The sequence below is a fragment of the Barbus barbus genome, assembly GCF_936440315.1.
Source record: "Barbus barbus genome assembly, chromosome: 37".
Classification (NCBI taxonomy): domain Eukaryota; kingdom Metazoa; phylum Chordata; class Actinopteri; order Cypriniformes; family Cyprinidae; genus Barbus; species Barbus barbus.
The window spans coordinates 16,358,478-16,382,763 of NC_136715.1; the positions used below are offsets into that span (position 1 = coordinate 16,358,478).

Below are 24,286 nucleotides of genomic sequence, written 5' to 3' on the forward strand. Positions count from 1 at the left end.
TGAATTATCCGTTTAATTTCTACAAAAACAAAAGTGCTTTGGAATGTGTTTGAGTTTAACATTGAATCATCATTTAAAATTTGTATTATTTGGATTGTGTTATTAATAGTGCAATGTTCTGCTATTTGCAATAATGAGCACAGGACATCACATATTTAGGCTTACTTATACTGATTTTCTGATATTTACAAATGTGATTTGCTGAGATAATTTGACTCCTATTATGCAAATTATTAAACGACTTGTGAATAGCTATATGTTTATCCTAATTATAGAACAGGGTCATTCTGGGGTTAAGAGAGAGACCGTGGGAATTAACTCTTTCTGAACTCAGAACAGTCATATGATTAAGCGATATACAGCATATCTCACCCGGTCCACCTTAAGAGCTCAGTCAGGCAGCCTTTTGCAGGGCGATCAGGGGGAGGCCCTCACAGACACATGCTTAGCGCTTTAAGGCGGACTGGAGCGAATAAAGCTCCGCTTAAAGGCACAAGCACGCTGAAATGACATACACAATGACTTTTTCTCGCTCTGTTACGTACATAATGATACACAGCGTAATTAAAATACATAAAATACGTTCTTTTCTATAGCCTATATTAATTTAATAACATACTCTAATTAAAAATAAAGTATTTTACATTGAAATCACAAGCAGTTTTTTCACAGAGAATATGGAAAATAAACACATGGGCAAATCGCATCTAATTTATCTCTTTTTAAAGTACCAAACAGCCTTTTATAATGAGTTTCAACATATTAATGTATAAGTTTACCAACAGAATATCAATGTAAAGCGTAGTAGGTCTGTTCTTTATGTTCCAGTGAAACCGATTAATGTAAAATGTCATACATGGCGAGTGCGCGCACCCGTGCAGTGTTGCCATGTCCGCTAATTATAAGCGGATTTTTTTTTTTTTTTTTTTAAAGTTGATTATAAATAAGCAGCTGGTTGTATTTTTGGACGTATTCCCAATTACATTAACTTTTGGGCTTGTTGGCGTTTGGTCACTATAAGCATGATAAAGTGACTAACCACTAAGTGAATTTATTAAATAGGCCTATCACCAACTCAATAATAATAAATATTCAGCAATTTGATAATCTAAAGATAACCATAAATAAAGACTGAAACTTGACAATATAATAGTTTAGTTCAGAAATCACTTAAGACTTAAGTATATACTTTACATATTTATAATGTGGAAATTTATTTTGAACATCTAACTCTAGCACTCTCTTTCCTAATTATATTTTATGTTTGCTTTATTTTTTATTTATATATAAAAAAATTTAAATAAAAAGCGACCCTCTAACATTAGCATTCTCTATTGTTTTTCTATTCTATTGACATGTTTTATTCTTTATTTTAAAAAATACCCTCTAACACTAGCATTCCCTCTTCTTTTTTCTATCCTATCGACTTGTTTTCTTTCTATTTATTATATAAAAACCCCTGCATATAGTGTTAGACTAACTTGTCACGGCTATTTGTTGATTTTTATCACTTCTGTTGTCCTCTTTAGTAAATCATAAAAGCATCTGCTAAATGAATAAATGTAAAATGTAATGTGTATATTATACATTTTTAAATTAGTATTTTCAATTTGTCTGTTTATTCATATTTTACTATAATGTGATTTATTAGATATTGTTGTTATATGTTCTTTCTATTTTTCTTTTTACCCTTGTGTTACAGATTAATTGATTTCTCAATTTCTTCTCAATGTATTATTGGGCAACATATATGGGTTGCCTATCAATATACCCCGTGAATTTCTCCCATATACTCCTGGATTTTAATAATGCAATTTCTTTTCGGGGTATGGCTCAATCTGGCAACAGTCCGCTCCGCGTTCATGTCGTTGTGAAAGTGCTTGTGGCAGCGGTGGAGCCGGAAGGGGGAGCTGCGTCCCCGCCTTCACGCTACAGGACAGCCCGGGGTCTAGCGCTGTCACAGCAGGCCTACTTCCGTCAGCTCTATCGCAAACATTATTGTTCAAAAACAACATTTTCAGCCATCCAAGCCGTCCAAGCAGCGCGTTTGTGTATTTTTCAATACGGTAGGACATGTTTGCAACCGGCCGCAGCGGGGTTTAAACCGTTTCATTTATATGTGTAGCAGAATAAGCACACGTCACGACATAAACCGCTCTAAAATATTGACAAATGTGTTTGAGTGCAGAAATAAGGAGATAAACGGACTTTACATGTGCACGGCCAGCTTTAGTACAGCTTTTTGTTTTTTGAACGGCGTGTTTTGGCGGAAATTGCTTTGGCTTTTATTTAAGGTAGCATGGGACGATTAGCACGCGAGCTCACGTTAGCTACACAACTGCGCGCGCGTTGCCACATTTACTGCGGGAATAATGAATAAAATCGCATAGCGGCGTGTCGTAAATCTATTTAGTATCGTAATGCAGCTCCTTGCACCCTTTTTCTGGGGGTTTGGAGTTTCATTTTACAAAGGTTAGCGAGTTAGCATTGATGCTAGCATATTTTCGAGGCAGAAGCATTGAGTGGTCCAGTATGTGATTGACTATAAGCAGAGCTGGCTTACAGTCACATAGAATTATAATCATTGCTTGTGTATTAATTAAAAATTGTCATATTTGATCATTCAGAATGAGGTTGGCTTTGTGATTTGAGAGCAACCTCAAAGCAACTCCTTTATTTTGCTTGAGGGGTCCAACGTCCAGCAAGGGTAGAGGCTATTTCAGTCTGAATGCTTTTAAACACAGAGCTCTTCATCATTACCAAATCACATGAAACACCTTTAGCCTCCAGTTTATACAATTTAATCTAAACTGCATGGAGATTTCATGTTTATGGTTGGATTGAGTGCTGATGCACTATTAACAAAATGAAATCACATCTGCATTGTGCAGAGACTGTATTCAATGCTTCATATGCAAATGTAGACAGACTTTTCACAAACTGTAATTACATGTTTACACAGTTATTAACTTTGTATATATAGTAAGTTTATATATGCATACATGTATAATTTAAAAAAATGTAATCTACATTTATAAAATTATAGTTCTTGTTATATTGCCATGATATTACAAAAAAATTGGTTAATGCTGCTGCTTTTGTTTTTACTGAGTGAAATCAAATTTGACATCTGTTTCTCTTCTGACCGTCATAATCTCTCGCTCTATATATTTTTCTCTTTTTTCTTATAAAATCATAAAAAACTTATTGTGGATATTTTCTTGATATCAGAGCAAACGGGAATGCAAAAATTCTATTTGGTGTAGTTTGTGTTTGTCAACAATAAGACTTTTGAGGACCCCAGAAATTCGAAAAGGGTCCATGTAACTATTTTTTTTTGCATACGCCTTTAGTTTAAACTTTAAAGGTCATGAGAAACTTGCATTCAGGTTGTGCCAAATTTTGACTTGTATTGTGTTCATGCCATTTGTGTTCAAGGCTCCTGTGCAGGGTGGATTGACCTGTCATGAATGAGCCCATTGAAGGCGGTGCGATCTCGTTTGACGAGTATGTGCGGCAGAAGGCGCGCACTATACCTCAGCACCGCATGAAAGAGTTTCTGGAGTCGCTGGCCTCTAAAGGCCCGGAGGTTCTGCAGGAGTTCAGTCAGCAGACCAGCGGCACCACCACCACTATGGTGTACCAACAGGGGGCCAACTGCATCTACACGGACAGCACAGAGGTGGCAGGCTCATTGTTGGAGCTGGCATGTCCGGTAGGAAAATAATTGCTTTTCGTTGTCATTTCAGCTGTGATTTAAACAGCAAAAACTTGTGGTCAGATTTCTGCTTCACCTCTGAACAGGTGCAGGTGACAAATACACAGATCTCCCCCCAGCTGGCTGCAGCTGTGCATCAAGCATCTGAACAGCAGATCCAAGTACAGGTTTGACTCTGTGTTTTTTTTATTCTGTTTTTGTGCAGGGCAATTATACAACATTTACTGTGGTTGTTGGGTTAAAGGGGTAGTTTTGCCAAAAATGAAAATTCAGTCAACATTTATTCACCTTCATGTTGTCTCAAAGCTGTATGACTTACTTTCTTCTAAAGAACACAAATATAGTTATTTTTAAGAATGTTGGGAGCCAGACAGTTTTGGGGATCGTTGATGTCCAGTGTGTGGAGAAAAAAAACAAAAAACACTTGTCAAAATATCTTCTATTGCAGTGCTTCCCAAACCTGTCCTGGAGTCCCCCCTGCCCTAACACGCCTTATTCCACTCATCAGCTCGTTAGTAGAGACTGCAAGAACTAATAAATGGTATTAAATAAAAACTGTTCTTATTCTTGAAAGTTGTTAGAATTAATATTCTTAAAGAAAAAAAACAAACATTGATGTGTTAGATCTGGCCCCAGATGCCAGATCAGCAAAATTGTGTACCCAAAATCTGTGAACGGCAAGTCTTGTCTGGTACCCAAAACTTTATTAACAATGTTCTATCAACTAAGTTGACCGAGTAAAGCCAGTGAAGAACAGATAAAGTGGATGATAAAGGAGGAGATAAAGTGACGATAATAAAAAAGGAGCAGAGTTTATTGAATAATCTTAGTTGCGTTTGTTGCAGTTGCAACAGCAATGGAAAATTACTGCTTCACAATCGGCCTGTGAAAACCTTGAAAATAAGATATTCTCTTATCACTTACTCATGAAGATAAATAGCCCTTGAAACCACACATCAAGAGATTAAACGACAATGGAAAAATAATAAAACAAAAACAACAATATAATAAAAATCAACAATATAATGTTTAAATGTAATAATTGGCTGACCAGTAAATACGTATTTGATATACACCAACCTGTCAGTTTTACATATTCATAAAAAAAATTGTATATATATATTTATTCTGGTCCGGCAGGGATTGTAGGTGGGGGGGGTGAATAACCAACACTCTCTCCACCTTCAATACCACAACTGAGGTGAGACCCTTGAGCAAGGCACTGAACCCCCAACTGCTCCCCAGGCGCCGCAGCATTGGCTGCCCGCTGCACCAGGTGTATGTTCACTACTGTGTGTACACTTGGATGGGTTAAATGCAGAGGACAAATTCCGAGTATGGGTCACCACACCACTGCTTGGCCACACACCACTTCCCCCCCTTTCCCTTTTGCAGGAAAATTATAACATGCATGGCAAAACAAGATTGAGACCTTACTCCAGATCAGCAGGATGTGCTTTTTATTGAACCCTGATCTAAATACCTCTCCATCTATTTATTGGCAGGTGCAAATCCAGGGGGAGCAGGGTCAGACAGTTGGTCAGGTACTTCAGGTGGCCTCTCCCACCCAACAGCAGCTACAAGGAGTTACCACTACACAGCTGGTACAACAGGGAGAACTCACAGAGGAACAACAGCAACAGGTAATGCACACCAATACATGATCGGCCTCTACATTTATGCATTTTAGATTCTTATCGTAATGTGTATTTGACTCACAGCTCCAAGCCCAACTGGTGGCAGCGGTTGCTGGAGGTCAGCAGATTCAGATCCAGACTGTGGAGGCTCTGTCCCCTCCTCAGCAGCAAGGCTCCCCCAGGGAGGCAGAGCGGCGACCTGGATGCTCACCCGCTGTCCTCCAGCCTGCAAAGAAACGCAAGGTGGACGTCCCAACAGTTGTGTCCTACTCACTTCCTCAAGGGCAGCAGCTGGCTACTGTATTGGCCATCCCACAGGGCCAACAGCAGGGCTACTTGTCACTCCGACCAGACCTGCTGACCGTTGATAGCACTCATCTTTACAGCGCCACTGGTACTATCACAGGCCCAGCCGGTGAGACCTGGACCATACCTGTGTACTCTGCCCCACAGCAGCAAGGTGTGGCCCACATCGCCATCCCTCAGGAGGCCTACAGCACCGTGCAGGTACATGCCTCGCCTGCCGATAAAGACAAGGACAAGATGGTAATTGGTGCATCTCAGGCTGCCGGTGCAGTGGCCGTTCCAGTGTCTGGCTCAGGAGTGACCGCTCAGGAGGAGGTTGTACATTCGCTGTTCCCAGCGCAGTTTATGAATGGAAACATTCACATCCCTGTAGCAGTGCAGACCGTAGGGGGTGCTTACTCTGGGACGACGCAGGCCTTGCACATATGGGATCCGCAGCAACAGCATCAACACATTCAGGATGGAGAGGCTCAGGAACAACAGCTCCACCTGCAGGTGAACACATTCTGCATACTTAAGTATTCATAACCCCCAGGCTGAGTCTTTTTGCATTTCTTAGAGTGTGTGCACATCTATCTGTGAAGGATCACTTATGCATATCAAAACAACGTGGCAATGATGGTGTTCTGTGTTTTCAGGCGCAGGCGGAGGCAGAACCACAGGTGGAACCTCCTCCAGAGCTGATCCTTCCCAACACGCTGAAGCCTGAGGAAGGGCTAGAAGTGTGGAGGCTGTGGGTTCAGCGCAAAAATGCTGAGCTGGACAAGAATGAACAAAATAAGCTGGCACCTATAGGACGTGAGTTAATTTTTTCATCGCTACCTCTGTCTTTATACCGCCACTGAATTTGAGATTGTCACTAGATTTGAATTTTAGTAGGCGATAGCAATATGAATGAAATTGTATGATTCTTGATTCCATATTTGATACCACAGCTTTGGAACACAAGCAGTGATTTAATGCAATATTTAAAGGGGACTTATTATGCCCCTTTCACAAGATCTCAGATGTCCTTAGATACCCCACAGATAATTTATCATTCCATGCTGAAAAAGACAATTTTTTAACAGGAAGCAAAAACATGCTCTTTTTGTGTATGTATCTTTAAATGCAAATGAGCTGCTGCTCCCCACCCACTTTTCTAGAACAGGGCTGTGCCTTACAGCTCCTGACTCGCATACTCTGCCAATACAAAACATCTGTTTGGTCATGATTATCATATCTATCATGTTCACGTTCTTTGACATCATGTAAATTTATTATTTGCACACGTTTTAAAGTCATATAAGTTTAAACTTCTGATATATGGTTTTCTGAGCACACTTGCACAGAAAGCTGGGTGTCAGATGGCGTCACGCGAGTCCCCTTTCACATCTTATTGCGCTTAAACTGTCAAAAACACATGAACACACTATATTTTAAATCACAATAGGGTGGTTGTGTTAACATATTGCTATAAACAAAGTAATATCCTAATACATTTCGTAATTGCATGTACACATGCCTGTAAGCATTAAAGCAGCTAGCACTCAATTATAATAAAACAAGTTATAATTGTAATGATATTTCACAATGTTACTGTTTTAATTTATTTTTGATCAAAGAAATGCAGACTTTGGGGAGAAAAGGAGACTTCTTTCAAAAACACAAAACTTCCTGCTCCAAAACTTTCTAACAGTAGTGTATATGCTTTATTTATTTATTTTGCTAAATTGCTTACATTTTTCAGTTTGTTCAGGTCTTAAATGTCCCTTTACCATATATAATGCATGGTCAAAACTGAACTGTTTCTGTTAAGCATCTAGCTGTTTATTTGCAGCAAGATGAATGTCTGTGTCTGCAGGTCGACAGCCGCTGCGCTTCCAGGATGATCTTGTGTCAAGTTCAGTGGGCGAGCTGAACTTGGCTCTGTCTTTGATGACCCAAGAGGCTCGTGGGCTGGAGGAGGAGCCATTTGAACCCGATTCACTATACTATGTATTTTTATGTATACAGAAAGTATGTCTTCATATTTTGTTTTCTGCTGATTATGTTGGATCATTAGTTTGCATAAGCTGATTTCCTTCTTTTTTTTTGTTTTGAACAGTACATGTTTGAGAACGGCAGAGTAGACGACATCTTCTCTGATCAGTACTACAGCCGGTTTTGTCAGTGTTTACATAAAATTCTTGAAGAGTGGAGGCCCAGTGTTCACCCTCTTGGTAAGATATTTGTGTGTGTTTTTAAATGATGTCCTTTTGAGTTTTGTAAAATTTGTTTATTGCCTTTGCATTTGCCAGGCTACATTATCCCAAGTCATGTGACAGAGGAGATGCTCTGGGAGTGTAAGCAGCTGGGAGCTCATTCTCCATCCACTCTACTTACTACACTGATGTACTTCAACACCAAGTGAGCCTCCTTCTCTTCAAAGATGATGGCAGTGAGTGCTCAGGGGTTATAAATGTTGTCTCTGCACAGGTACTTCCACTTGACCACAGTGGAGCAGCATATGAAAGTGGCCTTCTCCAAAGTGCTCAGACACACCAAAAAGAATCCCACCAACCCTAAAGACAAGAGCACCAGCATCCGCTACCTGAAAGGAGTCGGGCCACACCATGTTGGGCAGAAAGGTTAGGAGGCAGCCACAAAATCAGGCCGGATGTTTCCAAATGTTACAAGATAAATATAAATTTTACCCTTGTGCATAGTGTAAACAAACTTTCAAAAGTTTGGGGTCAGTAATTTTTTTTATTGTTGCTTCCCAAGACTGCATTTATTGAAGAAAAGAAATACATATTATTATACATTTAAGATAATTGTTTTCTATTTTCATATACATTAAAAAGCAATTTATTATTCATTTTCAGCAGCCATTACTCCAATTTTCAGTGTCACATGATCCTTCAGAAATCATACTTATATACTGATTGTATGCTCCAGAAACAATTATTATCAGTGTTGAAAGAGTTGACCTGCTTTATGTTGAAGCATTTCCAAAGTTATACAGTTATCAGTGATCAACCATTATGGGATTTCAGCCAATGCAATAATTATATCTAGAGTAACCGGATGTAATACTGGAAATTTTACAATATTTCTAGCAAATGAAACACTACATTGCATATTCAATTAAATTACAAAATATTTGTGAAAAAAAAAGAAATTCCAATCCTGGCCATGGAAACCTCTACAGTGAATTATAATAGTCCGTAATAGTTTTGTGTGTGTGTGTGTGTGTGTGTTATCTATAGTTGTGATTTTGGCATGAACAAATGAATGGAAGAGTTATAGAAAGTTCATTGGTCAAAAAATGCGGGAAGTCATAAATCACATCAATTATTGTTCTAGTGACAGATGACATGTACGCAGAGCAGGCAGAAGACCCAGAGAACCCCCTGCGTTGTCCTATCAAGCTCTATGACTTTTACCTCTTCAAATGGTGAGCCACTGATTTTATCATATGCTAATGCAATAGCTGGTGCAATTATTATTATTTTTTAATTATAAATAAAATGTGCTTTTCTGTATCTTCCTCATTTTTTTTTTTTTGTCTGTCCTCAGCCCTCAGACTGCAAAGGGTCGTAATGACACATATTACCTGACGCCAGAGCCTGTTGTGGCACCCAACAGCCCGATTTGGTACTCCACTCAGCCAATCACGAGCGAGCAGCTGGAGCACATGCTAACACGCATCATGATGGTGCGGGAAATCCAGGAGATAATCTCCATCGCGCAGGCCAACGTACACTGAGAAAAGACAAGGGCAAGTGAAAGAAAGCAAGATGGAATAAGAGAGAGGCTTTCTCCAGCGCTCCATCATGCCACCATCCTCTCCTTTCTCAAGAGACTGAATCAAATAGCCTCTGCAGCGTCTCCTTATATTTCACCCAAGATTAAAAGGAAAGCGAAGAGGTTCAAGAGGGGTTTTCAGTGAACTGGACATACATACATTTTTGTTTTAGATACAGGAACTGTTTGTTCCTCTGATGACCATTGAAACGTATTTGCCCAGATCCCTTGATGTGTGCAGTTTCTCTTTCTGCCATGTATGTTACGCTCCATCCTTCTTCCCACTGTCCTCTCTGTTTATTTTCTAAGTGCAGAACTGCAAGGACCTGGTGGTTTTTAAGACTGCATACTAAACATAAGTGATTATTGGCAGTGGACTGGAACACAATGTGATGGTCAGGCATAAACACATTTAAAAACATGGCTTCATCCATCTGTAACACCTAACACAACCCCCACTCACCCCCAGGAGTTTGCAGTAGCAGAGTTCACGTACCTGAGGAGTGTATTATACATGAAGACTTTTTGGTTCTGTTTTTAATTTTTTTTTTTTTTTATATATATACATGCATCTATGATAACCTGATATGTATTGATATTATAGTGGTGCTGGAGAATTGAAGCCTGTTTTCAAACATGCCTTTTTGTACAGTGGATTACCTGTATGTGTCGTCTTTGACCCTTTCTGCAGTCCCTGGTCAGTTCTGTCATACAAGCACAAGTGGGCCTCATGACAGAAACAGAATAAATTTCTGCACAAGTAGTTCACAAAACTATTATTACATGCATTATTGAATTGAATGCAGCAATTCACTCTATTTAGTAAAGAATTTGCACAAGGGATATGCTGGGATTAAAATTCTAGCTGGTGAGAATTTATTCAAATCTATACTCTTTGTCCCCTAAATAAAGGAAGAAATTTAAAATAAATTAAGGTTCTCAACCAGGGGGCTTCAGTAAACATCCAAGTGATTAATTTAAAAAGACAACACGTGCATTAAATCACTAAAAGATATTTCTTATTTAAATTTTTCCCCTCAAAAACAGTTTGTTTTTCTTAGAAGAACCTGGATTCCCACTATCCAAAACCCTGAAGCCAGAAATTAAAGTACTATTTCTAGACCTGTAAGAAATTGAGTTAAACGTTTTTAAATTCTTATGCAGAAAATCACAAACTGGAAATGTCATTGGGCCTTTTATTTTTATTGGGCCTATATGTGAATTTCAGCATTATAATAAAAAGTATGAAAACAGGATATTCAAAATCTGTTTTAGAAAAAGGTGATATAAATGTAAAAATAGGGCAAATGTGTATGCACAATGAAATATACATCAACCAACAGTGATTATTTAAAAATCTAATGTTGGCTGGTAAGTTATAAGGTACATGTATATTGTGGATCTCTAATTTGCACAATCATTACGTAATTCACAGGTGAAGTGGAGATATTAATTTTCTTCATAAAACACTTTCAGTGGTCTTTTATTACAAATTATCAAATACACAATGTAATGTCCAGTTTGTACATGACCTTTCCTACAGTCAAAGTCAAATCCACCCCACTTCATCATCTCTCAATACAAATGTAATACTTTTTCAAATGGAGTTGCTAGCTGTGATCCATCTCATTCTTTTCCCGGTAGTGGGATCTGTAATCTCTTTAAGGTGTTGGTGAAGTATTTAGGAAGGGGACAGGACACTGTGATGTCACTGTGACCTTTGACCCCTGGTAGGATGATCCTTCGGGAGTGTAGGTGAAGAGGGAGGTATCGTGTTTTACTCTGCACCAGGCCCAGCCGTCGCAGTATGCCCTCTGGCAGCTTCTGTAATTCGAAATGTGAGACCCGTGTGTGGTCAGTCTTCAAACGTGAGTCATGTCTCAAGAAAACACTACACCACCTCTTGATTATTCATTATTAACACAACACTATGTTCATAGATTAAGTAAATACTGTAGTAAAACTGGACCTAGACTTGAATAGGTTGTGCATCTAAAACTTGGGTTAAGCAAGTGCTAATTATTATACAAATACTTTTAATATTGTTTAAAAGTTTGGGCTCCTTAAGTTGTTGTTTTTTGGAAGAGATACATTAAATTTATCAAAAGTAACGTTTAAGATTTTACGAAAGATTTCTATTTCAAATGAATTCTGTTTTTCTAAGCATCATGAAAAAAAGGATTAAGCAGCACAACTGTTTTCTGTTTAGAGCTGTTTTGGACTGTTTTCACTTGTAAATAGTGTTTGATCTGTGCATATTTCTCTCCCGAGTCAGACGAGACAACTTTTTCAATGGAGAAAACAATATGAAGGACTTGTTTGAAGTTAAAAGCATCTCGATTGATTTCTTATAAACATGCAGCATTTCAATTTACAAGATGTTAAGTGATGGACGGAAGTCTTGTGGACTACTATGATGCATTTATCAGCTGTTTGGACCCTCATTCTGACGGCACCCATTCACTGAAGAGGATCCACTGGTGAGCAAGTAATGTAATGCATAGATAAATTTCTCCAAATCTGTTGAACGATGAAGAAACAAACTAGTTAACATCTTGGATGGCCTGAGGGTGAGCATTTTAATATAAATAGTCTTTTCATATGGTTTTTAAAAACAGGGTAGAATAAGAGATGGTATAATATGTTACCTTAAAATGCGGCTGAGGTCCCGTGACCACCTTCTCTATAATGGGAATTATACACCTACAGTGACTGCCCTGAACAAAACAAATGGGATTATGTTTAAGTTATCGTATGCTGCTGCAAAAGAATCAGTTATCAATAAGCAAAAAAATATGTTGCACTAGACAGCTTAATGGGATGCCACAAATAATAGAATAGAATAGAATATACTTTATTGTCCCATTTCTGGGAAATTCATCTTGGACAACCATGACATGGCCAGCACATCACATTACAACACAATAAATTACACCTTTATAAATTACCCTTTCAAAACCAATTGCATCGAACTGAAAACAAGCAACAAATAATGGTTTTGACTTGCAAGTATTTTTTTCCATTTTGTGTGATCTGATGAGTGTTTGGACATGTTCAGCAGCTTCCTCTGTTTTAGCCAGGATCAAAACTCCAGTATTTTCTTTTTCCAGGCTACGGCAAAGGTGCAACTGTGCTCCTGCCTGCATGCCATCAGTTATCTTTGCTAGCAAAGGCAGACATTCTACCATGCTGTTTCTGATGCCATCTACATCTGAGAATGGAACAAGGAAATTAAGTACGTTAGTACAGGGGTTTTCAACCTTTTAGGACATGCGCCCCCCCAAGTTTGTCTAATTTCACTCGCGCCCCCCCAACACCCAAACCCCCTTAGCAAAACCCCTGCGTTAGTATATCCAAAGACCTGTCTTATGCAGTCATATAAGACTCATAGTTATCAGGTATGTACTCAAACGGACTTGTAGCCCTCAGAATTCTGAAAAAAATACATTTAGATTTTTTTTTTAAATACATATTTTACTTTATCGGAATAGCATGAAACTTGTACATTTTTGTTGCATTTACTATATAAACCTCAATTATTATTATTTTTTTAATGAGAGGATTAACGAGAAGTGAAATACTCACTATGCAGAGGCACACCATATGGTTTATTTATGGCGATTATGTTTTGGTCTTGATAAAGGATGCCCCTGTAAAGAGCTTTTACGAGCACACTGGGATGAACAGATTAGTTGCTGAGATAATTGTTTGAGTTCGTTTACTCTTGTTTTGAAGAGGTGACACCGGAACCTTTGGAGAGGAACGAAAAAAAGACGGAACCCAAGCGGTTGCACATATAAGTTAGACACTAGTCAAAACGCACTAAACATGCATAAACAAACGTAGCTAACCTCATTTTGCCATTTGTTTGTTTTTCCTTTTCAGTCCGGAGTCTGTTCGCGATATCTGCTGCTTTAAGTTCTGCTTTCCCGTTAGAAGCGACAGTCTCAGTCTTTGAAGCTGTGGCATATGCTCTCACTAGCATTGTAAATGTCACCTCACGTGCAGAGCGCATTTCACAGATCAATAGTTTAAAGGCAACTCTCTTTCCTCAAATCTGAGCCCCTATCTTACATTACTCGCTGGCGTATATGTCCGATTAAAAAAGCTAGCATCACAGGAAAAGCTGAGCAACCCTAACCAAGAAGACATTAAACACATAAATAATATGGACAGCTGATCAAGATGTAATCGTGAATGAACACCATTTCAAAATAATAGTCACTGGTCACGTTTTTGATTTATTATTTTATTTATTTTCAATTCATGAATCATCCCTTATATCAATTTGTTAAAAAAAGGAGCTACCTCAAGAAGTATTTTGGACTTAAAATGAATATCATTGAGATAAAATATTAGACAAACTCCAAACAAATTTAGCTTTTGAGCTATTTCTTTTCACTGAAATATGTAATTTTAGTGGATGACATTAGTGCAATTCAAAATAAAAGGCACTGGGCAGAGTGATATTAAATAAATATATTCAATATAAAAATACAAAAAACAAAAACGTGTTCACATATTTTATTCACAGATTGTTTTGATTCACGAAAAGAGTCGTTTGTTAGAGAATCAGACCGTGTGTGTACATGTTTCTGATTCACTAAAAAGAACCAACAGGAGAGGCATAAAAACTTGGAACCGTTTTAAAAACACTTTCAGCTCTAGTAAAGACTTGGACTTTGGACTTAGTTGTCAGTAAATAGTTTGATCAACAGGGCTGCAGCCTTACAAAAATGTAGCCTATATAGGAACAACAGCAAATTGTTTGTTATCATTCATGCTTTCTTAAAGGGGTTTGAGAAAACAGAGGGTGCATTCCTCCTAAATATTGTCTAGAAAAGCATATGGACAAGTCTGTAGTATTATAGTCTTTTTTTTTTTTTAAGTGTGTTGTGAAGAAGAAAGAGAATCTATGTGTGCTGAGCATGTGTGTATCTTTGAAGGGAGGGTTGGCCGTGAATAATGAATAATGGCAGGGTTTGTGAATTAAACATGAAGCCAGCACTAGAAAACTCACAGGTATGTTCTTTCTCTTTCTGTCTTTATACAGATACATAATATCAGATTTAAACCCTTTTGTCTGTTATATGCTTTAATGAAATAAAAAGCCCTCAGACACTTTTTAGAACGAATAATTTCCTTGAAACAAATCTCAAACCTCATGCAAAATCTGTGAAAAGTGTGGTCTAGAGAGTGAGTTTACGGTTTGAAATGGCCTTTTCATAGTTGGTTAGGCTGTCTAATTGAACCGCCTGTCATGTTGGTTGGGGGTCAGCAGCCGCCTGCATGGTATCTCATGACAGCCTGGTGGAATTTGAGCTCCCACAGGACACTGCTTTATATGCACCTATCAGGTCCTTGATGTTTGTGAGTGGTAATGTGCCATTTCTTTTCACAAATGGAGCATGGCATAACTGTTTGTAGAAGAGCAGAGACAGACAGATAATGTTCAGACTCTCATTTTACTTCCTTTTATTCCACACTAAAGCTTAATCATTCAGCTCATCACAGATATCAGATGTTGTCTTGCACTTTATACCCCATAAGGGCCACCAGTGATGGATGAATAATACTAGATAGGTGGTGTGCTGGAACCCATCCCTTGACAGGTGTAATATTAGGCTACACATCTTCCTCAGTTCCGCAGATCAAGTTTCAAACAGGATTCCCCAGGTAAGATGCTTAAGGGGCGTTGATGTCATTGTACGGAAGTGAGTTGGACCACACTGCTGGGCACAGATAGCAGTGCCACTGAAGACAATAGGAGGACAACGTGTGAGTTTCGACAGGAATTCAGACTGAGCTGGACCATCGTGGGGATTTGGGATGTCGCACCAGACGGGTATTCATGGTAAGTACACTGCAGCCCATATAGGTTTATAAAAAATGTAAATTTAGTATAAATTCCTTTATATTTTTCTTGATCTTCTCCTTTTAGTGAAAGAAAAACACGCATTTTGAAATACTATGAAGATATGCAAAAAGTAAAAAAAAAAAGAGGGACTTTGGAATAAAAACTCTAAAAGCTCTAGATTAAAAATTTTGCATCAAAATCTTGCATTGAATTTTTTCTGATTTGCATGGAGTCTATGTACAAATGTGTTCATCTATGGGCAAAAGGAACTATCTATTAAAAAAGAAAATTTTACTACTAAAAATGTTTTGAGTAGGAATATTGATAGCTCTGCTTAATTCTGGGTTTTAGCAAACAAACTTTTGGTTCTACAGTATAGTGGTCTATATAGGTTTGAAATAGAGAGATAATATTATGCTGTGTTTTATGTGAATGATGATGGGAGGTAATTTAAGCTTACGGGCGGAAGCGCTCCTCATCCATCTCACCTGCACCTACATCATTTATGAGTCCTGATGCCCTGTTACCATGGTGAGGTCAAGAATGAGGCACAGGCCGCGCAGTGTGGAAGCAGTGTAAAATTTCCTTTGTTTCAGTCCATTTTCTTGGTCTTGTTATAATTTATAACATGAAATACTAGGCCTATGTAATGGGGTCGTCTCTCGCTATTCTTATGATGATTAAAGGTTTGTGGCAAGTTAAAGGTTTTTGTCTCTGTTCAATACTTCTCTACTGAAACCAGCAACTCCAGACTTGAGAGAGTTCCTCGTCAAGGCGAGAAGGGGCGCAGTCAGAGTGGTGAAGATTGTTATAAGGAGCGGTGAGTAGGAGCATTTTTTTGTGAGACCATCTGTATATGTAGTATAATAGTATTTCAATACCCACAGGATGATTTTGTTTGAGCACAAAGGTTGATGGTGCTTTTGATTAGTTTACTGCTATTTACCCTTTCCAATAAATGAAGCAGGCCTCATTATTTTGTAATAAAAATACCTACTGTAGAGTAAACCAAGTTCTAAACTTACTTAGAAGATCACATATTGGTCATATCATGTAGAAAAGTATTTGGACACTCGAGTCATACTTAAATATTAAATTTCTGAGTCTGAAAAGAGCTGCACTTGATTGTATTAGATGTAAACTTGTTTAATTCAAATCTTAGAATTATGTTTTTAAAAATGATAATATTGATGAAATAAATAGCCATTTAAAGTGAGTACACTTTTAGGACCATGTTTCGTAACACTCTAAAGTACACTTTAAAAAGGTTTTAAATAAATAGTTTTTTAAATCATTTTGTTTTAGTTATAAATTTAGTTCTAGTTATATTGTTTTAGTTTGTACCACTTAGGTTACATGGGTGTTCATCATTTAGATGTTGTTTTATCATTTAACACCTAAAAAACATATAGATGTTTTGCTTAAAAGTGTGCTTTTGCTATCTTGTAAAATAAATTACACTTGGTTTGATGCTTTGCTATGTAAGGCTACATACCTTTACTCTAGCAAATATATTTCAGTCACTTGTTGACTCTAAACAATGTCAAGTACCGTAAATGCTGAGATAAACTTGACTGTGGAATGTTATCCATGTGTGTTAGTGTATGATAACATGGCACCGTGCTGTTTTTGGACCCAGAGTGATAGTCAGTGCATTATCTGGGGCTACTGCATGTAGTCAGGGTGTGTGTTATAAGGTGTGTATGTGTGTGTATCTGTCTGTGTGTGCTTCAGAACAGCTGGTGTTGGGAGCATACAGAGAGGTATCTCAGAGCTGGGATCAGGACTATGACGCATGTGTCCTGCCCATGCTGGACGGGCTGGAACCATGTTATATCCTTTACCGCCTCGACTCACAGAACCAGCTGGGATATGAGTGGCTTTTTATCTCCTGGTCACCAGACCAGTCACCAGTAAGTAGGAAACATGATAAAGTTGAATGTGTACACTCAATACAAACTCTCAACTTCATACTATATAAATTATGTTCCCTTTAACCCCTTTGGGTTAAAGGACTGTCAGTTACCCATCTGTGTGACCATACCCATTCATTCTGCACTACACAGGTGAGGTTAAAGATGGTGTACGCTGCTACCCGTGCCACACTGAAGAAAGAGTTTGGAGGAAGTCACCTGAAAGATGAACTGTTTGGAACAGTCCAGGTGTGTAGACGGGTTTATTTGAACATCAAATACAGATGAGTTGAAATTATTTTATAACTGTACTATTACAGTATATGTATTTTACATACATATGTGCATATCAATGTACAAAACGTTTAACATAACATTATTTTTTTCTTTTCTTTTTTTTAAATGACCCTGCTGCGTGGGTGTTTTGGGGCAAACTTTCTCTTTTGTTTTTGGAGCAAATAGGTTGCAGAAATTCTGAGATATTCTAAGCAATCAGAATCAAGTATTCCAGATATGAGCTAATTATTCAGCATTATGTGATGCCTGAAATCACGACCGACCACTCAGAATAGAACAGAATAGAATGTTTTCCTGACAAATGACCTTTGCTTATTTGTTTTCTGCACTCTTAAAAATCTTAAGGTTCTTTATTGGCATCCTTTAACATCCATGGAAACCTTCCACTGGACAAAAGGTTCTTCATGGTGGAAAAAAGTTTCTTTTAAGAACCAGAAATGGTATTTTTATGACATTGCTGAAAAACTTTTGGAATTTTCATCTTTAAGATTGTAACTTTATTTAGTGGCCACAACTCTTTTTAATTTCTGTGTTTTTTATATATATTTATACTGGTTTACAACATTAAACCTACAATGTTTTCTGTTCTGCTTGTGCCCTGCACTCACCTTTGCTCAGATTTCTTCAGGTCACATGTTTAGAGGTGTGATGATGTGTCATCTAAGCACTATTTACTATTCTTATCTGCAGGAAGATATCTGCTTCCAAGGCTATCTACGACACCTGTCCTCCTCCTCCTGTCCGGCTCCTCTCACCACCGCTGAGCAACAGCTCCACCAGATTAAAATAACAGAGGTGAGGAAGGTCAAAAATGTTCATACACTTCAAATCATCTCACACCAAAATTGAGTATCTGACAGTTTGACTGTCTAAATATCTAATAAACAAATGCATTTTTTAATAATGCACCTGACAGGACAAAGTGGCACGGGTAAGTGTACTACGATTGATTTTGTTTTCAAGTGTGTAAGTATTAAGGGGATTTTCACACATTTTTTTAACTTTTCTATTTAGGATGAGAGAAGACGAGTTGCCACCATAAGTGGACAAGCAAAGGTAGCCTCAGCTATCTAAATAAATGTTAATGTAACATATTAAATATATATATATATATATATATATATATATATATATATATATATAGGTGCATCTCAGAAAATTTGAATATGGTGAAAAAGTTAATTTTTTCTAGTAACTTATTTAAAAAAGTGAAAATTTCATATATATTTACATTACATGTAAAGTAAAACACTTCAAAAGTTTTTTTGTTTTAATTTTGATGATTAGAGCTTACAGCTCATGAAAGTCAAAAATCAGTATCTCAAAATATTAGAATATTTACATTTGAGTTTCTATAAATGACTCTTTGAAACCACAATAATGGGGAACACTGCTGACTTGGCAATGGTCCAGAAGACGATCATTGACACCCTCCAAAAGAGGGTAAGTCACAGAGGGTCACTGAAAGGGGTGGCTGTTCAAGGAGTGCTGTATCAAAGCATATTAAATGCAAAGTTGACTGGAAGGAAGATATTTGGTAGGAAAAGGTGCACAAGCAACAGGGATGACCGCAAGCTTGAGAATACTGTCAAGCAAAGCTGATTCAAACACTTGGGAGAGCTTCACAAGGAGTGGACTGAAGCTGGAGTCAGTGCATCAAGAGTCGCCACGCTCAGACGTCTTCGGGAAAAGGTCTACCAAGCCACTTCTGAAACAGAAACAACGTAAGAAGCGTCTTACCTGGGCTGTGGAGAAAAAGAATTGGACTGTTGCTCAGTGGTCCAAAGTCCTCTTTTCAGATAAAAGTAAATTTTGCTTTTCATTTGGAAATCAAGGTCTCGAGTCTTGAGGAAGACTATAGAGGCACAGTATCCAAGTTGCTTGAAGTCCAGTGTGAAGTTTCTAAAGTCAGGGATGATTTGGGGTGCCGTGACATCTGCTGGTGTTGGTCCATTGTGTTTTATCAAGTCCAAAGTCAATGCAGCCGTTTACCAGGAGATTTTAGAGCACTTTATGCTTCCATCTGCTAACAAGCTTTATGGAGATGCTGATTTCCTTGTCCAGCAGGACTTTAGCATCTGCCCACAGTGACAAAACCACTTCCAAGTGGTTTGCTGACCATGATATTACTGTGTTTGATTGGCCAACCAACATACCTGACCTGAACCCCATATGGAATCTATGGGATATTTTCAAGAGAAAGATGAGAAACAGTCGATCCAACAATACAGACGAGCTGAGGGCTCAATAGTGCCTCAGCAGAGCCACAGGCTGATCGCTTCCATGCCACACCTCACTGATGCTGGAGTTTGTGCTAAAGGAGCACCGACCAAGTATTGAGTGCATAAATGAACATACTTTAAAGAACTTGAACTTTTCTGTTTTGCAAATCCTTTTTTTGATTTATCTTAGGAAATATTCTAATATTTTGAGATACTGATTTTTGACTTTCATTAGCTGTAAGCTCTAATCATCAAAATTAAAACAAAAAACTTTTACTTTACATGTAATGAATCTAAAATATATGAAAGTTTCACTTTTTGAAATAAGTTTTAAGTTTACTTTTTCACCATATTCTAATTTTCTGAGATGCACCTGTGTGTGTGTATATATATATATATATATACACACATACATGCATACATACAGTGCATACCCTTGGTAAATATGAGCAAAGTGAAAATAAATCAGCATTGTTTATCCTTTTGCTCTTTCACTCTAAAAATTCACAAAATTCTAACCTATCATGGAAGTAAAACAATTGAAAGTGGGGAGGAAAGTTCACCTTTTTCTCCAGTGAAAAGGAATGTTGGCCACAATTATTGGCACCCCTAGAAATTCTTATGAGTAAAATATCTCTGAAGTATATTCCCTTTCATATTTACATTTTTTGCACACCAGGGTGACTAGGAGCATGAAATTGTCCAGCCATGACTTCCTGTTCCACAGGATTATAAATATGAGGAACACAAAGGCCAAATTTCCTTAATCATCCATCACAAGGAGTAAACCCTAAGAATATAGTTCTGATGTGCAGCCAAAGATAATTGAGCTTCACAAATGAGAGAAGCTGCTGTAAGAAAAGAGTTAAAGCATTGAAAACCCCCATTTCCACCATCATGGTAATAATTAAGACGTTCCAATCAACTAAAGATGTTAAAACTCTGCCTGGAAGAGGACGTGTCTATATCGTCCTAATGCACGGTGAGGAGGAGAGTTTGAGTGGCCAAAGACTCTCCAGTGATCACAGCTGGAGAATTGTAGAGATTAGTTGAGTCTTGGGGTCAGAAACCTAAAAAATATATATATATATATATCAAACAACCCCTACATCACCACATGTTGTTCAAGAGGGTTTCAAGGAAAATTCTCATCCTCACTCATCCAAAAACAAACTCAGTTGTCAGACACAACTGGAACTTCAAATGGCACTGGCTTCTATGGTCAGATGAAACTGAAAAAAGAGCTTTTTGGCAGCAAACCCACCAGATGAGTTTAGTACAAACAGAGATAAAAAAAGTACCCCATGTCCATGGTTAAATATACTGCTTGATCCTCAATGTCATGGGCCTGTTTTTCTGCCAGAGGTCCTGAATATCTTGTTCAGATGCATGGCATCATGGAGTCTATCAAATACCAACAAATGAAAAATCAAAACCTGACTGCCTCTGTTAGAAATCTTATAATGGGCCATGTTTGGATCTTCCACCAGGACAACAATCCAAAACAAACATAAAAATATACACAAAAATGGGTCACTGAGCACAAAATGAATCTTTTACCATGTCTGTCCCTGTCGCCTTTCCTGAACCCTACAGAAAATGAGTGGGGTGAACTGAAGAGAAGTACTACTTACATGGAGCTGTGAATCTGAAGGATTCTGTATGAAGAAAATGGTCTCTAATCTCTTATCAGGTGTTCTCCAAACTCTTCAGGCATTATAGGAGAAAACTCAGAGCTGTTACCCTGGAAAAAGGACGTTGCAATAATTGGGTGCCAATAATTGTGGCCATCATGAACTAGAGAAAGCATTTATTTCACAATGAGATTTTCCCCCCACTTTCAATTGTTTTACTTCAATGATAGGTTGGAATTTTGTGAATGTTGTGAATGAAAGATAAAAAGCATAAACAATGCAGATTTATTTTCACAGCCGCCTTTGCTCATATTTACCAAGGGTACCAATATTAGTGGAGGGCACTGAATATATCCTTGTTTTCTGTTATGTGTGTTTTGGATACAGACAGAGATCAGCGTGGAGAGTAAAAATCCGACTTTGCAGGGTTTGGCGTTCCCATTGCAAGAAGAGGCTAAACATGCTTTACAGCAGCTTAAACTCAAACGCATCAATTACATTCAGCTAGTAAGTTCCACATACACACATTCAAAATGTTCAGACTGCCACGTATATTTTTAACAGTACTGGTTGCACTGAATAAGCACATGTAGTAACAATTACCTTCATTATACATACAAATAAAAAGCTTTTCATGGTGCTGTTTTATAGCTTGTTTATTTTGCATGATTTTTATAACAGGATTCTCTACATAATATTACATTTCAGCAACAAAACACCTAACTTCAAAGTATTCATAATGCAATAAACAAACATTGTTGTTCAAAAGTTTGGGGGTAAATAAAGGTCTGGTATGCTCACCAAGGCTGCAATTATTTGATAATTACAGTAAAACAGTAATCTTGTAAAATATTATTGCAATTTTAAAAATGTTTCTATTCGAATATATTTCAAAATGTCATTTACTCCTGTAATGACAAAGAATGAAATTTAAGCAGCCATTACTCCAGTCCTCAGTGTCACATGATTCTTCAGAAATCATCATTGTTTTTAGGATGCTTTGATGAATATAAAATAAAAAAACTGCATTGATTTGAAACAGAATTGTTTAGTAACATTGTAAAGGCATCCTTGCTGAATAAAAGTATTAATTTCTTTAAAAAATCTTACCGACCCTACTGAACATTTTGAATAAGTGTTAAACAATTTTACATTATCACATAGAATATTATGCCTGCTGCACTCCACATAATCTCCATAAGCCCAATAACAAAGTACTTTTTACTGTATCATCTTTAAGCGGCTGGACACTGAACGAGAGACAATTGAGCTGGTCTACACTAGTCCTACAGAGACCAAAGATCTGCCGAGCAGAATCCCCACTGATGCCCCACGATACCACTTTTTCCTGTACAAACACGCCCATCAAGGACAGGCACTGGAAGTTGTAGGTTAGTGCCAAAATATTACGGCTTTTCAGTATTGGTAATGAGATTTTTTCTTCAAAGCTAATGTTTGTGTTTGAATATGTGGACCAGTTTTCATCTACTCCATGCCTGGGTATAGCTGTAGCATCAAAGAAAGGATGCTGTACTCCAGCTGTAAGAATCGACTGCTGGATGAGGTAGAGAGAGACTATCACATAGAGATCGCCAAAAAGGTACAATAACAGCAACAGTTGGTCCTAATACTGTACAGTATATGTTTTTTTTTTAATAGCTTTTGAAAATCCAAGCTTTGACCCGAGTAGAAGAGTACAAGGATGTCCGATACTTGAGAATGGAAAAAAAATCATATTTTACTTATTACAATTTCACATAGACCTCCAAAGTACAAAGTGCATAATTTGCTGGTCATCACGACATAAAATAAGCTATATATTGAACTAACAATTAAAATCACAGTTCCTTGAAGTTAACTAATTTACAATATAACAAGTTCCTTCATTTATTTTATCAAAAACAAACTAAAATTTTATTGTTTCTACTTAAATATATTTTAAAATGTAATTTATTTCTGTGATGGCAAGCTGAATTTTCACGTTCCTTCAGAAATAATTTTAATATGCTGATCTGGTGCTCAAGAAACATTTCTTCTATCAGTGTTGAAAACAGTGGTGGTGCTTAATTTTTTTGTGGAAACTGTGATATGCCCCCCCCCCCCAGGATTCTTTGATGGATAGAAAATGAAAAAAAATCAGCATTTATTTTACATTTTGTAACATTATTATTAAAATCTTTAGTGTCACTTTTGATCAATTTAGTCCATCGTTGCTAGGTAAAAGTAAAAATATATTTAAAAACAAATTAAAACTTTTGAAACTCAGACCTTTGAATAATAACTTCATAATCCCTAACATTTTGACATTAAATCAAGTACCCATATTTATCCACATTTCAGTAAATCTGTTTATGTGTCATGTGTGTAGATGGAGATTGATAGTGGAGAGTGCCTGACAGAGGATTTCCTGTATGAAGAGGTTTACCCGAAGCAGCATGCTCTGAAACAAGCCTTCACCAAGCCAAAGGGCCCAACAGGGAAACGAGGGAACAAGCGTCTAATCAGAGGAGCGGGAGAGAATGGAGATGAGAGCTAGAATCATACAGTCAGAACATGTAAAATGACATCTGATACACTTGTTTAATTTCACCCTCAATTGCCTGTAGCCTATTTATTGTCTTAGCTATCCTTTTCTTGGTTATTATTTTTTATGTTAGATTTTAACTAGTCTTCTTTAACTCTGAAAGACATTCTCACATGGTTTTTAAGGCCACATAAATGTGTTGTTTAGATGATGATTTTTATGTTAAAGATAAAATAAAACCCATTAATCTGTCTTGTTAAATCTCCCTTTTGTCTAACCATGGAGAAGCATTATGTTTAGTTAACACTTTAACAGGCCTCTACACACACACACACACACATATATATAGCAACTGAATTTAGTACTAGTATGTGATTATTATCCAATAATACTTTAATACTTTCTTATTA

General features: G+C 37.4%; 2 protein-coding genes and 1 pseudogene across 5 annotated transcripts; 2 read left to right on the forward strand and 1 right to left on the reverse strand.

Moving 5' to 3' along the window:
• Nucleotides 1-1,815: 1,815 nt before the first annotated feature.
• Nucleotides 1,816-10,083, forward strand: LOC306856470 (transcriptional regulator QRICH1-like). 3 transcript variants are annotated; one of them, XM_079395781.1, is made up of 12 exons: nucleotides 1,816-2,066; nucleotides 3,439-3,715; nucleotides 3,805-3,885; nucleotides 5,224-5,361; nucleotides 5,440-6,156; nucleotides 6,300-6,459; nucleotides 7,505-7,659; nucleotides 7,748-7,862; nucleotides 7,941-8,049; nucleotides 8,119-8,270; nucleotides 8,989-9,079; nucleotides 9,202-10,083. In XM_079395781.1, the coding sequence occupies exons 2-12, from the start codon at nucleotides 3,467-3,469 to the stop codon at nucleotides 9,389-9,391; spliced, it is 2,157 nt and encodes a 718-aa protein (XP_079251907.1). In that variant the 5' UTR covers nucleotides 1,816-2,066; nucleotides 3,439-3,466; the 3' UTR covers nucleotides 9,392-10,083. The 3 variants fall into 3 exon arrangements, with proteins under 3 accessions (XP_079251907.1, XP_079251908.1, XP_079251909.1); XM_079395782.1 differs by having other exon boundaries at nucleotides 1,868-2,066; nucleotides 3,805-3,879; XM_079395783.1 differs by lacking the exons at nucleotides 1,816-2,066; nucleotides 3,439-3,715; nucleotides 3,805-3,885 and adding an exon at nucleotides 4,167-4,259.
• Nucleotides 10,084-10,612: 529 nt separating this feature from the next.
• LOC306856472 (pseudouridylate synthase RPUSD4, mitochondrial-like) lies at nucleotides 10,613-13,574 on the reverse strand (annotated as a pseudogene). Its single transcript, XR_013785883.1, has 4 exons — nucleotides 13,281-13,574; nucleotides 13,015-13,179; nucleotides 12,078-12,640; nucleotides 10,613-11,949 (listed from the first exon to the last, which is right to left on the reverse strand). The product of XR_013785883.1 is annotated as a pseudouridylate synthase RPUSD4, mitochondrial-like (transcript).
• Nucleotides 13,575-15,121: 1,547 nt separating this feature from the next.
• Nucleotides 15,122-24,134, forward strand: LOC306856490 (twinfilin-2-like). The gene is made up of 10 exons (XM_079395818.1): nucleotides 15,122-15,283; nucleotides 16,029-16,106; nucleotides 17,021-17,199; nucleotides 17,353-17,448; nucleotides 18,187-18,291; nucleotides 18,511-18,552; nucleotides 21,740-21,859; nucleotides 22,593-22,743; nucleotides 22,831-22,952; nucleotides 23,721-24,134. The coding sequence occupies exons 1-10, from the start codon at nucleotides 15,259-15,261 to the stop codon at nucleotides 23,886-23,888; spliced, it is 1,086 nt and encodes a 361-aa protein (XP_079251944.1). The 5' UTR covers nucleotides 15,122-15,258; the 3' UTR covers nucleotides 23,889-24,134.
• The last annotated feature ends 152 nt before the right edge of the window (nucleotides 24,135-24,286 follow it).